This window comes from Amphibalanus amphitrite, unplaced genomic scaffold (assembly GCF_019059575.1).
Source record: "Amphibalanus amphitrite isolate SeventyFive unplaced genomic scaffold, NRLGWU_Aamphi_draft 000169F_arrow, whole genome shotgun sequence".
In the NCBI taxonomy this organism is placed as follows: Eukaryota; Metazoa; Arthropoda; class Thecostraca; order Balanomorpha; family Balanidae; genus Amphibalanus; species Amphibalanus amphitrite.
Genome location: NW_024881664.1, coordinates 93,948 through 106,695, shown reverse-complemented (window position 1 = coordinate 106,695; position 12,748 = coordinate 93,948). Strand labels below are relative to the sequence as shown.

Below are 12,748 nucleotides of genomic sequence, written 5' to 3'. Positions count from 1 at the left end.
TTCGGTCACCGTTTTTTATCAGGGGGCTGCCAGCCTGCTGGCGTTTCTCGGGTTTTCATTGGTCAAATTCACGTTTTCTGTGCAGTACACCAATGAGATGCCAAGAAACGCCACAACCAAGGCCACCAGAACAGAAATTCCATATGATATGACTATAATAGGGTTTTTTTATTTACCCTCTCATTGCCCTCTCTGCACCTAGCGGGGGTTATCGCGTGTTGAGGGCAATCCGGGTGAAATTCGAAAAAGCATTTCGAAGCTAACAAAAAGTAATCCAGGATTACCGGTTGGCGGTTGGTAATTAATGTGCTCACCTGTCCTGTTCATTTGGATGGCGAATTGGGATTTGATTTGATTTTCACACCGTTCAAGATTCCTAGAGATAGGTTCATGCCCATGGAATCTTGAAAATAGAGACTCAAGATTCTTTGGTTTGATTTATGCTGGTTCCATTGTATTGTTATAAAAGCGAATGTTTTTTTCATTTTTCAGGTGTCTGATCTCTTGAAAGTGTCAGCGGGTAGAAGATGACAAATAATGGTGTTCGGAAGCGGAGGGTGAGTACCTACCTATCTTCTTTTCATATTATTGGCCACTTCAGCTTCATGTTCTTCAAAGGCACAAGCCCAGACTATAAAAATGCATGTTATCATCAACAGATGTGCCATAACAGGCAGATTGTGCCAAAATTTTGGTGCAGCATCCAGCATTACCTAGACTGCAGAACTTGGGAGGTTTTGACAAGGTCTCGGGTGCGCATGGGGCCTCTGCTAGTCTTACTCAGGTGTGCATTCCAAAGCTCAGGTGTGCAAGGCATGGCCCAGACACACAGGTGTGCTATCATAGTGTACTTGCCTGGAGAGCTGTCACTTCACTTGAAGCTTGCTAATGAAGCAAACAAAATGAACATCTATGCAATTGGCGTACACTTGTGAGAGCACTCTGCGAGCTGTTCATTGGGATTAAATGTGTGAGTGTGACAGCTCACTAGTGCAGTCATTGCCATAAATTTCAGCATTAGCTCACTAGTGCAGTCATTGCCATAAATTTCAGCATTTTTACGCTGGCATATACAGGAGGAGGGCGGTGTAACCTCTATCTTACAGCGGACCTGGGTTTGATTAGACTCCCTCTGAATCTGAACTGCTGGACCCTTGAATCTTGATCGAGATGAAGGGTCATGGAAAAAAGAAGGTATTGCTCCTGACAGGAGACAAAAGCTAACCGATTTTGAGACCTTAGATCATTGGCTGACCCTCTGGGTCAGATCAATTGCCCATTTGTCAGGAAAATCAGGCCCTGCTAGATTTTCTTGAAGTGAAGCAGATGAGTCTTTGCTAGGGTATTTTGGGGCACTGATTCTGATTTTCACACTAGTTTTGTTTGGAAATGTATGTGTGCATTCGGGGTAGGTTGGTGACTGGGTCCATTTAGATCAACCAGCATTTTCCCGCCAGTTGTTCTTAGCCAGTAGGTAGTTACCATCAATGATGCCTCTGTCACATGTTGTGTACCTAGTCTCTTAAAGTGGTTCCAAAATCCTCTAATGAATGCTTTGATTATCAAACTGATACTTTGTTATCAGTTTCGAAAACTACTCATAGAAGCATTAACCCTCGCCGGCACAGGCCATTTTGCGTCCTTCGACGGCACAAGGTGGTACGACCCCCTCGCGTTTGGCCCCTGATCGAGCTAGAGCTTCACGGAAAAAACGAACATGCTGCCCGTCACGAGAGAAAGCCGATGATACCCAATTTTAAGGTCCTAGGTCATTGGGTGACCTTCCAGGTCAGGTCAATGACCCGAAAATCGGGAAAATCGGGACCTGTTAGAAATTCGTAAAGTGTGGCTGTTATGGGGTTTTCCGGGGTGCTGATCACGAATATCGTGTTAGTTTTGATCAGAGATGATGTCTTTAAGCATTTAGACCAGGTCGGGTCAGGTCAGGTCAGGTCAACCGGTAGGGGTGGTGACAGGTATTCGCAATACATGTCAACCGCCTCTGTCAGCTTTCGTAACATGCTACGAAGGCACCAAAACTACTTCGTAAATATTCAAATGGTTGCTAAATTCGAATTCAGCTCCAAAAACTAGCCTAGAAACAGGTAAAACTTGAAAAAGTGAACCGAGGTCACCAAAGTTCAATGACCTGACCTGACATTCAGGTGACCTTCTTGACACCCACTCTAATGTATGGAGCAACATCAAATCACATGTTTGAACGTTTGAAACCACGAAAAGCTTGCAAACGCGCGGCTAATGCGAACCGACATACGCCGAATCGCGATTCCGGCCAATTATGGTCTCGGAAAAGAGGTCACAGGTCAAAGGTCATTTAGGTCAGGGTCATGAAATTTTCAGGGTAGGTGTAAAATTGATCAATGCGAGGGTACTGAAAGTTTCGTCGCGATCGGCCTCTTTTTACGCGAGTTATTCGCGAAAAACCTAAGGGGGGGGGGGGGGGGAGCTGCATCAATCCCCTCCCTCCTGTGCCGGCGAGGTTTAATAATAAAAAAGTTAACCGAGGTCACCAAGAACCAACCAACTCGTGAGTCAGTGGGGGGGCATTTGAATCCCACCCCCGAAATAGGTGTGATGGTTGGGTAATCTACGAAAGACATCGCTGACTAAGTTTAAATGTGTCGCTCCCTGAGAGTTTCAATGCCGTCTGGTAAGTCTCGCTACGATGCTCAACATCGTTGTGCTTGTGGGGGGCAAGTAGGTAAGCTTGAACATGAAAGCTGCATGCCAGGCATGCAAATTACGGGCACAGGCGTGGAATGGAATCCTAGATACTCGCCAGGCGTGCACTCCCATCGAACTGGGCGCACCATAGTCGAGTGCTTCCACTTGCGCAGCTCGGTCATGCCCCAGGCTCACCGTGTGACACCCACAACTCCTCCACGGTGACAAGTCGTGCAATGACATCTTTTGGATCTTCCACATAGGGGCCAAAAACTTTGCGTTACGCCTCTTTTCGAGCTTGCCTTTTCTCTGGAGTCATGGCAAACGGGGGATGCATCTTGCAGAGATCTTAAACATATTAAGACGCTGATGAAAAATGGCTTTGAGGGCTCCGATGTACAGCTCCGCCTCTGCTGCGTTGTTCCAGGCCAGAACATTTGTCGTTTTTCGGCTTAAGGTAGGTACTCATTTTTCATATTTTCTTTAGTCAATGCTGATTGCTGTTGATGGCTGACCGTCGTGAGACGCTCATTCGCTAACATTGACGAACTCAAGCTGCCAGTTTTACAAGACCATTGTTTGACCCCTCTCAAAATATGGTATGGTGACGCCCTCTCAAAGATGCTGAGGCGATAGGTATAGTGACCGTATATCAGCCGCTGCACGAAGGGCTTGCTATGTCGCAGGTCATTTTCCTGACTCGGAACCAGGGCTGCAGAGTGCAGAGTCAGAGTCGGAGTCGCAGTCGGTCGGAGGGTTTCACCAAAGTAACAAAATGTTTTTTGTTTCAGAATGGTGGTCTGGCATCTCCAAACCGCATCGCTGGCAAAAATCACTCATCAACAGTTCTGCTGAAAACAGTCAGAAATGTGGCAATCGTTGGAACCGTGGGACTTTTCTTCGTCGTGGTTTCATGTAAGCGAATGATAATTTATCGATTTATGGAAGTCTTGAATTCAATATATACGATCAAACTGGCTGTTGATAATGCTATACTTCCAACTATTTGACTGTTTTAGTTCTCCGTCCCTGTTTCATACACACGTCATGTCTTTGTTCACCCTCTCTCCCGCTGTCCTGTCCCCGCACGCATATCCCTCGCTGACCCGTGTTCACTGTTCAGGCTCAGCCTACGCTGGTATGCTTCTGCTCTCCCCATCCGTCCTTATTTGGCTCATGCCGACATGCAGCAGAAGTCAACTCGTAACCACTTCCTTCTCAGTAGTCAAACACATCACCTCTGCGCTGTCCCACAGTGTCATACAACAACACTCTGCCATGGAGGATGTCACACGCCACCAATGTGCTGGACCGGCTGGCAGTGCGGCTCGGCCTCCAGGAGCAAGTGTACGCGGTGGTGATCGACGCCGGCAGCACCGGCACGCGCGTGCTGGCCTTCGCCTTCCACCATAGCCTGCTCGGTGAGTGGTGAGCGGCTGGCCGATACAGTGTCGGCGAGCTTAGCGCTGTGTATATGGAATGAGGGAATGGCTTGTTGCGTTTGCCCTACCATCCGTAAAGTTGAGCGCCTTATATTTCCTGGTTTTCCGAAAATCCGTAGAGATTCAGGTAGGAACCGCCCGCTGTTTGGCTGGTCGTCCTGGAAAACTTGTGAATGGGTCCCGGACTTAAAAAGGACAATCTTGAGGGCTGATGAGTTGGTAGGTATCCAAAACGCTACACTTGCACTGTTTGCGCCAATGGCTCTTAGCCAGGGAATATAAAATGTGGTATCATGTTGACATTTTGCGGCGGCCTCGTAATAAACATACCAAGTGGTGCTTGAGCTGTGCACTGCTTGTGTTCTGTGAGTGTGATGAGGTTGTGGGTCTGCACTCAATATTCATTGGACTTGCGCATTGCACTAAGTATGTGAAGCGTGTGCTTAGCGATTGAAGTTTGGTTCGGTGCTGTTTTCAGCGTGAATAAGCGCTGCTCTTTTTATAACAAACGTTTCGATTGAAACGGCTTTTGCCCATTGCTAAATACTAATGCTTATTTTGCAGATGGTAGCTTGAAACTAGATGCTGAGCTATTCAAAGAAGTCAAACCAGGTCTTTCATCATATGCCAAGGAACCCGAGGCGGTAAGTAATAAAAGAAGCATTCAAACATCATCATGAAAGCGAATTAATCGCTTGCGACGCGTATTGTAAGGTCCGTGGAATCCGTCGATTGTTCCTCTTGGGGTATTTGTTTGGGTTTTTGGTGGAGTTGGCCGGGGGCAACATGTTATACAAGATAGGGCATTTATAGCGTCTGAAGTACGCTTGCTTCGTTATGAATATGTTGCAACTAACGATTTTTAAGTCGTCTGAACTAACGAGTGTCTAGATCGACTGGATGTCGCTCTCTCCAGGATTTTACTCGTCCTCAATCTTCCTCCTAATCTCAATATTCAACTTATGTGATGGATGTATGCTACCTATTCTTTTTCCAGTGCGGGGCTGAAACTTATAACTAAAACAGTGGGTACCGGGTATGGTGACAAGTGCGCTCGTAATTCCCCAGCCTGTGGTGCCTGGAAGGTTAACACGTCCTGTACCCTACCTCCTTATCCCGCACTGATCTCCGTCCTGTGGCCAGTCGGCGGCGTCTCTGCGCGAGCTGCTGTCGGCGGCGCTGCAGTTCGTGCCTGCCGAGGCGGTGTCTCGCACGCCGCTGGTGCTGCGCGCCACGGCCGGACTCCGGCTGCTGCCCGATCACCGCGCCGACGCGCTACTGGAGACGGCACGCGCTGAGGCCGAGCGGAGCGGCTTCCTGACACGGCCGGACGCCGTGAGAATCATGTCCGGAACGGACGAGGGACTCTTCTCCTGGTTCACCGTCAACTTCCTGCTCGGTGAGTAATTCGTGGTGCCTCCGAAACTACACCAGGGAGCTCAGCGTCGCTTCCAGTCCCATGGTGTTGAGAAGTCTCTGTCTCTGAGTAGTGAGAATGGTGTCAGCAATGGTGAGAATGGTTTGCTGGGTCGAAACTGGTTTCAGCTCCCGACAAGAACTGAATGGCCTGCTGGTACCGCCCTTGCCCGGCCGACTGGGCAAAAAGAAATTCCGCTTCCCCTTTACTGTCCCGCCAGCCAAACAACACTCTGGATCGCTGTTAAATGTACCGTACATGATACAATACAATACAATCCTACTCCTATCAATACACCAATACAACATCCTATCAATATAATATCAATACACCTACTCCGCCCCTGCCGGCAGACCGACTGGGCGGCGAGCCGGGCCGGTCGGTGGCGGTGTTCGACCTCGGCGGCGGCTCCACCCAGGTGACATTCGCGCCCACGGAGGCCGCCACCATGCACGCCGCCCCGCCCGGCTCCATTGTCGAGGTGTCGGCCATGAAGGCACAGGCCGGAGTCTACTCCCAGAGGTGAGTCGCTGGGTAATCGTATCAACCTGCTGCGGGTTCTACTAATCAATTAGTCTAAGTCATGAGCACTAACTTGTTATTTAACTAGTCAGGCGTTGTATATAGGTATGCAGACACTAATGCGACTAACACGATTGCTGTGTGTGTAAGAGTTGAAGGATAATCCTGAAAATGACCGTACCAGTGTGCCGTGTGACTGACTTCTGTTTTATGTCCTTTTTAGTCGGCGCCCCAATGACAGAGTGGTCTACGCGCGAAGGTTTGTGCTGACTTCTCTGAGACGGCCTGTGTGCGCCGCTTGTTCCTGTAGTAGTGTAGTATAGTAGCGCTTTGGTCCTTTGGCGGTCGGCGATGGGCGCACGTGTTGTCCCGTACCATTGCTTTCTGTCCGTCGTACCGCTTTTTTTCTCATCAGTCTGTCTCGTCAGTCCCTAGTGGCGTCCGGCGACGGTAGACTTTTTGATAGTTTATTCAGTTCCTTGTCATGCCCGTTTCGCCCATGTTCATGATCTAAAGTAGCCGAAGGTTTTTGTCCGATAGCTAAAAACACTATTCGTTGGAAATGTTTTTACCTATTGAAAAACAAGCCTGAGTTCCCGGACAATTTTGGATAAAGTCACTGTCTATAGCTCACAACGCTAAACAGTAAACCAAATGTCGACCTTGTCTCGATTTGTGTTTTTTTAACGAAGGTTAATATTTCTTTCATTTCTAGGCACTTCGAAATTGCTATTTGTTTTGCATCACGACCAAGTTGCCAGGACGCGTCATGTCATTCACGCTCAATGAACTAAGGCATTGTATCCTATCACGTTGCCGGTTGCACGATCAACGCCATCGGCCGGCACACACCGATCGGAGAGTTGTCAAAAGGGTTCTGCGGGCGCACAAGTGACGGCTTACACTTGGGATATCGTTCCAGTAATGTACATAGCCTCGTGCTTATGGTTTTTGTCTGCTAGTGCACCTGTACAAATTGTGATGTTGCCTAACCATGTCCTTTTTGAAAAAGTTTGTGCTGTGATCGTCCTGTGCTGTTCGTTTTGTTACTACCTTTTTCGCCAAAGCATGATCATTTTCTTTAGCGTCGAAGTAGTTGGTCGTGTGTGCATTTGGTCTGTCAGACCTCATTTGTTTTCGAAAGTGTGGGCGGATCGATTTTCTGGCTGCTGTTTTTCATGATAAGATGGGTCACGTTTTGCGCTAACACTGGATAGTATATAACCCCACCCACCAATGGTGTGTCATCTTGGCGTATGGACTGTCAGCAATGTTCCTCAGTAGCACGGGACTCGTTCATGTGCTTTGTAGCTAGCATTTTTTTTCTACCTGTAGAGTTATAGTGTATTTTTATCTTTTTGTGGAGTAGCGCGTGTTCTGTGTCTTCGCTTGGCAGGGTATGTGTGCCACTCACAGTGAAACTGACACTGAAATTAAACAAATTCTGATGCAAGACAATCACACTCAGACAGCTTGTGGCCTAAGCACGGGTAGCATTGGATAAAGAAATAGACCAATCGTATTGCATGTATGAAGGTACAGAATCCATTTTCGGTGGTCAATTATGCGCCAAGTCTATATTCATCAAAGTTCAGTCATCTCTGCCAAATAAATTTTTTAGCACAAAGAGAGCTGAGGACATTGTTGCTGTCTGACAGCGCCGGCTGGTGTCTGGCTGCGACCGCAACAACAGCTAATGCGCGTAACAAGCCCACCATTGTGATCCTCTGACTGTGACCACGGTAACATCTAGTGCCCCCACCCTGACTGTGACCGTCAGTTACCTGGGGATCGGTCTGATTTCCCCCCTCCCCCCCCCCCCACAGTGCGACCGCCTGGAGATCTGATTAAATTCTGATTCCCCTTCCCTACCCCTGCTCTGACCGCCAGTTACCTGGGTATCGGTCTGATGTCTCCACTCCCTACTGTGACCGCCAGTTACCTGGGTATCGGCCTGATGTCCCCCACCCCTACCTGTGACCGCCAGTTACCTGGGTATCGGTCTGATGTCTCCACTCCTGTGACCTCCAGTTACCTGGGTATCGGTCTGATGGCGGCCCGGCACACCATCCTGACCGCCGGTATGGACGGTCAGAACTCTTCGGTGGTCAGCGAGTGCGTCAACCCGGTGGTCACGACAAAGTGGAGCTACGGCGGCAAAACCTACAACATCAGGTGATAATAACATTATTTTACCATCTTTTATAAAGTAAAAGTTAGTCACTAACTGCTTACTTTGTGCTCAACGTTGACTTTACGCCCACTTGCTCTCAAAGTAGATCGTGAGTCTAGTGCTAGTAGGAATTCGGGTCAACAGCAAGTCAAACTGGTTTTAATGGAAATGCATATCATGCAAATTTATGTGGAAAGCTGGATATATTTTTTTGCCCTATTGCTGTACTTTTTTATTCTCTCGGCATTGTATTTGAATCTGACGTGTTGTGGCGGAATTGACGTCATTACAGGCAAATTACAGGTTCAAAAACTGAGTTTGTCGAGGTACTTCTTGGCATATCTGCACATCCACCCTGTGCGCGTATTCAAATACCTTGTGCCACTTCATGCATAATGCATGTTTGCTGGATGACGGCCTCCCTAGCACCGGACAGCTATTATACGCCAGAGATTATTAGAAAAAGGATGGAAGATGAGCATGCTAATCCAGGATAAATCGCTACAAAAACTTTTGTACAGTACTAAGTCTTCAGTCACACCTGGCTATAGATTAAACCGTTGTGGGAAAGTCACAGACTGATGTGTGAGAATGTGTCCTTGTGTGTCCTCACCAAACTGTTACGGGAAAGTCGCCATCTGAAATAGTTGTGGCATGATGCGTCCTTGTCTGTCATTGCTGTCCAATGACAATTTCGTCCCATCGACAGTGGCGTCAGCACCAGCAAAAACTACAAGTTCATCAAGGGCAAGGGCGGCCTGATTGACAAGACGGAGCCGATCGTGGACTTTGTCAAGTGTTACGGTCTGGCCGAGCGGTTCCTCAGCGGCCGGCTGCACGCTCCCGACGAGCTGAGGTCCAGAGAGGTGAGTCGTGCCGCCGAAACGCGGGCCGCACTAGTTACTAGCGTGTCATTCCGTCTCGATTTCCCTAACTGGTGCAGGACTGCCTCGAAGTACTTTATTTTCATGTGATGTTTGAGCATTATGCGAGATTGGTGTGCCAGCTTGGAATAATTGACTTTCCCATTCGATGATGCCTCGCAAAATTTTATTAAGGAAATTATATCTGCATGACCTGCGCTGTGACCAAAAATCGAACGGCATTGTTCATTGAAGTTAACGGATGGCTAGATAGTGACATCCGAGGAATCATTGTCATTCACTGCTGCCCCGCTCGCCCGCAGGTGTACGCCATCAGCTACTACTTTGACCGCGCCACCGAGGCCGGCCTGGTGGACCCGTTCGACGGAGGCGCCGTCACCGTCGAGCAGTTGATGCGCGCCGCGCGCCAGGCGTGCGAGACGCCCAACGTCGAGCAGCCGCTGGCCTGTCTGGACCTGACGTACATCGCGGCGCTGCTGCACGCCGGCCTCCAGCTGCCCGGCGAGCACCTGCTGCGGCTGCACAAGAAGATCGACGAGCACGAGACCAGCTGGGCGCTGGGCGCCGCGTTCCACACACTAACCAACCACGCCTGAGGCGGGACCTCGGACCGGCGTGGGCTGGCCAATCAGTTACCCCGCGCTGTGCAGATGAGTGCAGAGTATATTATACAGCCATCGAATGCAATATCCCAATGGAGTCCACTCCCCAGTACCGTACCACTGATTGTTTGATAGTGTAATTTAAAGTGCATGCTGGATATCGTGATTGGTACGATATTTATTGGGGCGAACTCAGCGTGGTCTCACGTGTACCCCGCAGCTGAGCCTCATGCCGACGCGACTATTCATTCTTCTGATGTGCTCGTGATGAGTCAGTGTGGGGCGTGGTGTCTGTGTCACCTGATTCGAACTTCCATTTATGTGCTGCATTGTTGAGCCAACTATTGATGTGTAGTCACAAGCGCATGTTTCAACGTTTTTACATATGCCTAATGCCTGATTATTTTAGTTACCCCTTGCTATTTGAGACCATATGTCGATGTCGGGTGGGTGTTAGTGCCACGTATTTAGCGTCAGTGCGCCCATTGTTTACCGTTAAAGGCGACTGATGATGTGCAGAATTAAAGAATACGGTTTCTGTAGCTATGGCGGCTCTGGATTACTGCTGTGGTGGGCGTGCCTTGTCTCTTGGATGCGATGTGAGCCGGTTTTATGTCTTCTGTGTCCGCGTGCTGCGGCCGGTGAGCAGATTTTGTGATCAGCCCATGACGCTGCCGTGCTCAGCAGTGTGTTTGGAAGTGATGCTCAATTGCGCGGCGTCTTTAAGCAACATTTGTTCAATGAGACGAACCACCTTTTTGATCGGGAAATAAATTGGTACCGTGAATTGTGAAATATTTTGTCTGTCTTTTACGTCTCTTGACGGTGCCCGCGTTCTACAGGGTGGTGCTCCGATAAAACTATCGTATGTTATCACGAGGTCGAGCCTCGCATCAATTTTCCTAAAACGTCTGTAAAAAGGGCACTAACAAATTAATGACTGCCGCGGCGAACAGCTCTTTCTTGCCAAGCCTACACCATTTCCTACAACCCGTAACTCAAAGTGAAAGTTATCATCCAGTGACAAAAATTTTCATAAAATATGTCACCCATATCCTTTTTATTCCTCACTCACCAGTGAAGTAATCAAGAGTTGACCAATGATAGAGATGTCCTGTGTTTCACCTCTCACAAAATCATCATAAAATGACCAGCTGGATTGGTATGGCTACATTCACAGTGCTACAAAGCCAGCATTCACAAAACAGCATAACATGCTCCAGTCACAGATATCTCACTCAGGCGAGTCCCTTGGCCTTCATCTCAGCCAGGAGAGTGGAGCCCATCTGAGCCGGGCTCTTGGTGACCTTCACGTTGGCTCCCTGCAGTGCCTTGATCTTGTCCTCAGCACCACCCTTGCCACCAGAGATGATGGCTCCAGCGTGACCCATCCTCCTGCCAGGTGGCGCCGTCAGGCCAGCGATGAATGAGACAACAGGCTTGGCATCAGGGCCAGAGTTGTGCTCCATGAGGAAATCTGCAGCCTTCTCCTCAGCCTGTCCTCCGATTTCGCCAATCATCACAATACCCTTGGTCTCCGGATCATTCAGGAAGACTTCCAGGCAGTCAATGAAGTTGGTTCCATTGAAAGGATCACCTCCAATGCCAACACACAGGGTCTGTCCCAGGCCAACCAGTGTGGTCTGGTGCACTGCCTCGTAGGTCAGGGTACCAGACCTTGATACAATGCCAATGCAGCCCTCCTGGTGGATATGACCAGGCATGATGCCAATCTTGCACTTGTTAGGGGCAATGATGCCAGGACAGTTGGGCCCGATCAAGCGTGACTTGTCCTGTCTGAGGAGCCTGTGCTTGACTTTGACCATGTCCTGTTGGGGAATGCCCTCAGTGATGCACACAATCAAAGGCACTTCAGCGTCCAGAGCCTCAAATATGGCAGCAGCCGCAAATGGTGGCGGAACATAGATCACGGAAGCATCTGCTTTTGTCTCAGCCATCGCTTCTTTTACAGAATCAAACACAGGAAGACCAAGATGTTTTTGGCCTCCTTTTCCAGGTGAAACACCCCCGACAACAAGTGAGCCATACTCAATAGCTTGACGGCTGTGGAACGTGCCTTGCTTGCCTGTGAAACCTTGGCAGATGACTTTGGTCTGGGATGTCAGCTTCATGTTCTGCCTGGTGGCATCGTACGACACAAAGCGAGCAATAGGTGTGTTGACACGATTCAGCAATCTTCCTATATTTCCAAGGGGCGCTGCCATGATCCACAACCCTTTTTAACCGAAATTGGGTAACCAAAATCCGTGCAATGACAATTTAGCAATGCTGAAGCGAAACTTATCACAGAAAGAGGGCATACGGGGCTAGGCGGCTACATTACTGCAATTTCAGGAAACGTATCAGATGCGTCATTATTGAGAAAAGAAAACTCAGCTGACCAGCGAGTAATTCACAGCTAGTAAATAAAAAGCAGTTGTTTCACATTACAGTCATTACGTCTATTCTATCTGCTATCATCAGTAATCAATGGGTCGGTGGTGAATTTTTATGTCAACAGTCAAAATTTATCTTTATGTGGTCCACCAGCCACATAAAATGAGAATGCAGCAAATTTATGTAATGACCACCTAGCGTCCTTCTTGCAGCTCAGATGGGAGAGTCTCCCATCTGAGCTGCAAGAAGGACGCGAGAGAGACCACAAAGCTCAAAATTTGAGCCTTGCGGGTGATCGCCCTTGCATTCGGGCGATAACGATGATTGCATATTGGAATGGATGCTAACCATTTCGTCCCTCGCGCTCACTTCTAGCGTGAACGTCTGTGATCAGTGACAGTGGTTGCATGGAGGCCGGTTGACGACCGTGATGAGGAACTGCGTCTGACCCGTCCACCGACCACTTGCCTACTTATGGCAGATTGAACGGTTTGAACGTTTAATTTAATTCGATTCAAATGAAAAGTGCGTGGGAAAGTGGAACATTAGCATCAGAGCATCATAGTCGCTATGCCATCGCACTTGGTACCTGCTAGCGATTAGTCGCATAGGAAGTACATTTTTTG

The 12,748-nt window shown here is 48.7% G+C and overlaps 2 protein-coding genes across 14 annotated transcripts; one reads left to right on the top strand and one right to left on the bottom strand.

Annotated features, from left to right (window-relative positions):
- Nucleotides 1-10: 10 nt before the first annotated feature.
- LOC122383622 (ectonucleoside triphosphate diphosphohydrolase 5-like) lies at nt 11-10,520 on the top strand. 13 transcript variants are annotated; one of them, XM_043370242.1, is made up of 11 exons: nt 11-61; nt 493-557; nt 3,477-3,600; nt 3,942-4,106; nt 4,692-4,771; nt 5,271-5,526; nt 5,898-6,066; nt 6,290-6,325; nt 8,098-8,241; nt 8,949-9,105; nt 9,426-10,520. In XM_043370242.1, exons 2-11 carry the CDS (start codon nt 528-530, stop codon nt 9,717-9,719), a joined length of 1,455 nt encoding a protein of 484 aa, XP_043226177.1. In that variant the 5' UTR covers nt 11-61; nt 493-527; the 3' UTR covers nt 9,720-10,520. The 13 variants fall into 13 exon arrangements, with proteins under 13 accessions (XP_043226177.1, XP_043226173.1, XP_043226174.1 ...); XM_043370238.1 differs by lacking the exon at nt 11-61 and adding an exon at nt 120-297; XM_043370239.1 differs by lacking the exon at nt 11-61 and adding an exon at nt 160-233.
- Nucleotides 10,521-10,755: 235 nt separating this feature from the next.
- Nucleotides 10,756-11,950, bottom strand: LOC122383624 (succinate--CoA ligase [ADP/GDP-forming] subunit alpha, mitochondrial-like). The gene has a single exon (XM_043370250.1). The coding sequence runs from the start codon at nt 11,948-11,950 to the stop codon at nt 10,964-10,966; it is 987 nt and encodes a 328-aa protein (XP_043226185.1). The 3' UTR covers nt 10,756-10,963.
- Nucleotides 11,951-12,748: the final 798 nt, after the last annotated feature.

Coding starts and splice junctions, on each gene's coding strand:
- LOC122383622 (XM_043370242.1), top strand. CDS start 528: ATGACAAATAATGGTGTTCGGAAGCGGAGG. Junction 4,772..5,270: donor ATGCCAAGGAACCCGAGGCG/GTAAGTAATAAA, acceptor TCCTGTGGCCAG/TCGGCGGCGTCTCTGCGCGA. Junction 6,326..8,097: donor AGAGTGGTCTACGCGCGAAG/GTTTGTGCTGAC, acceptor TGTGACCTCCAG/TTACCTGGGTATCGGTCTGA.
- LOC122383624 (XM_043370250.1), bottom strand. CDS start 11,950: ATGGCAGCGCCCCTTGGAAATATAGGAAGATTGCTGAATCGTGTCAAC.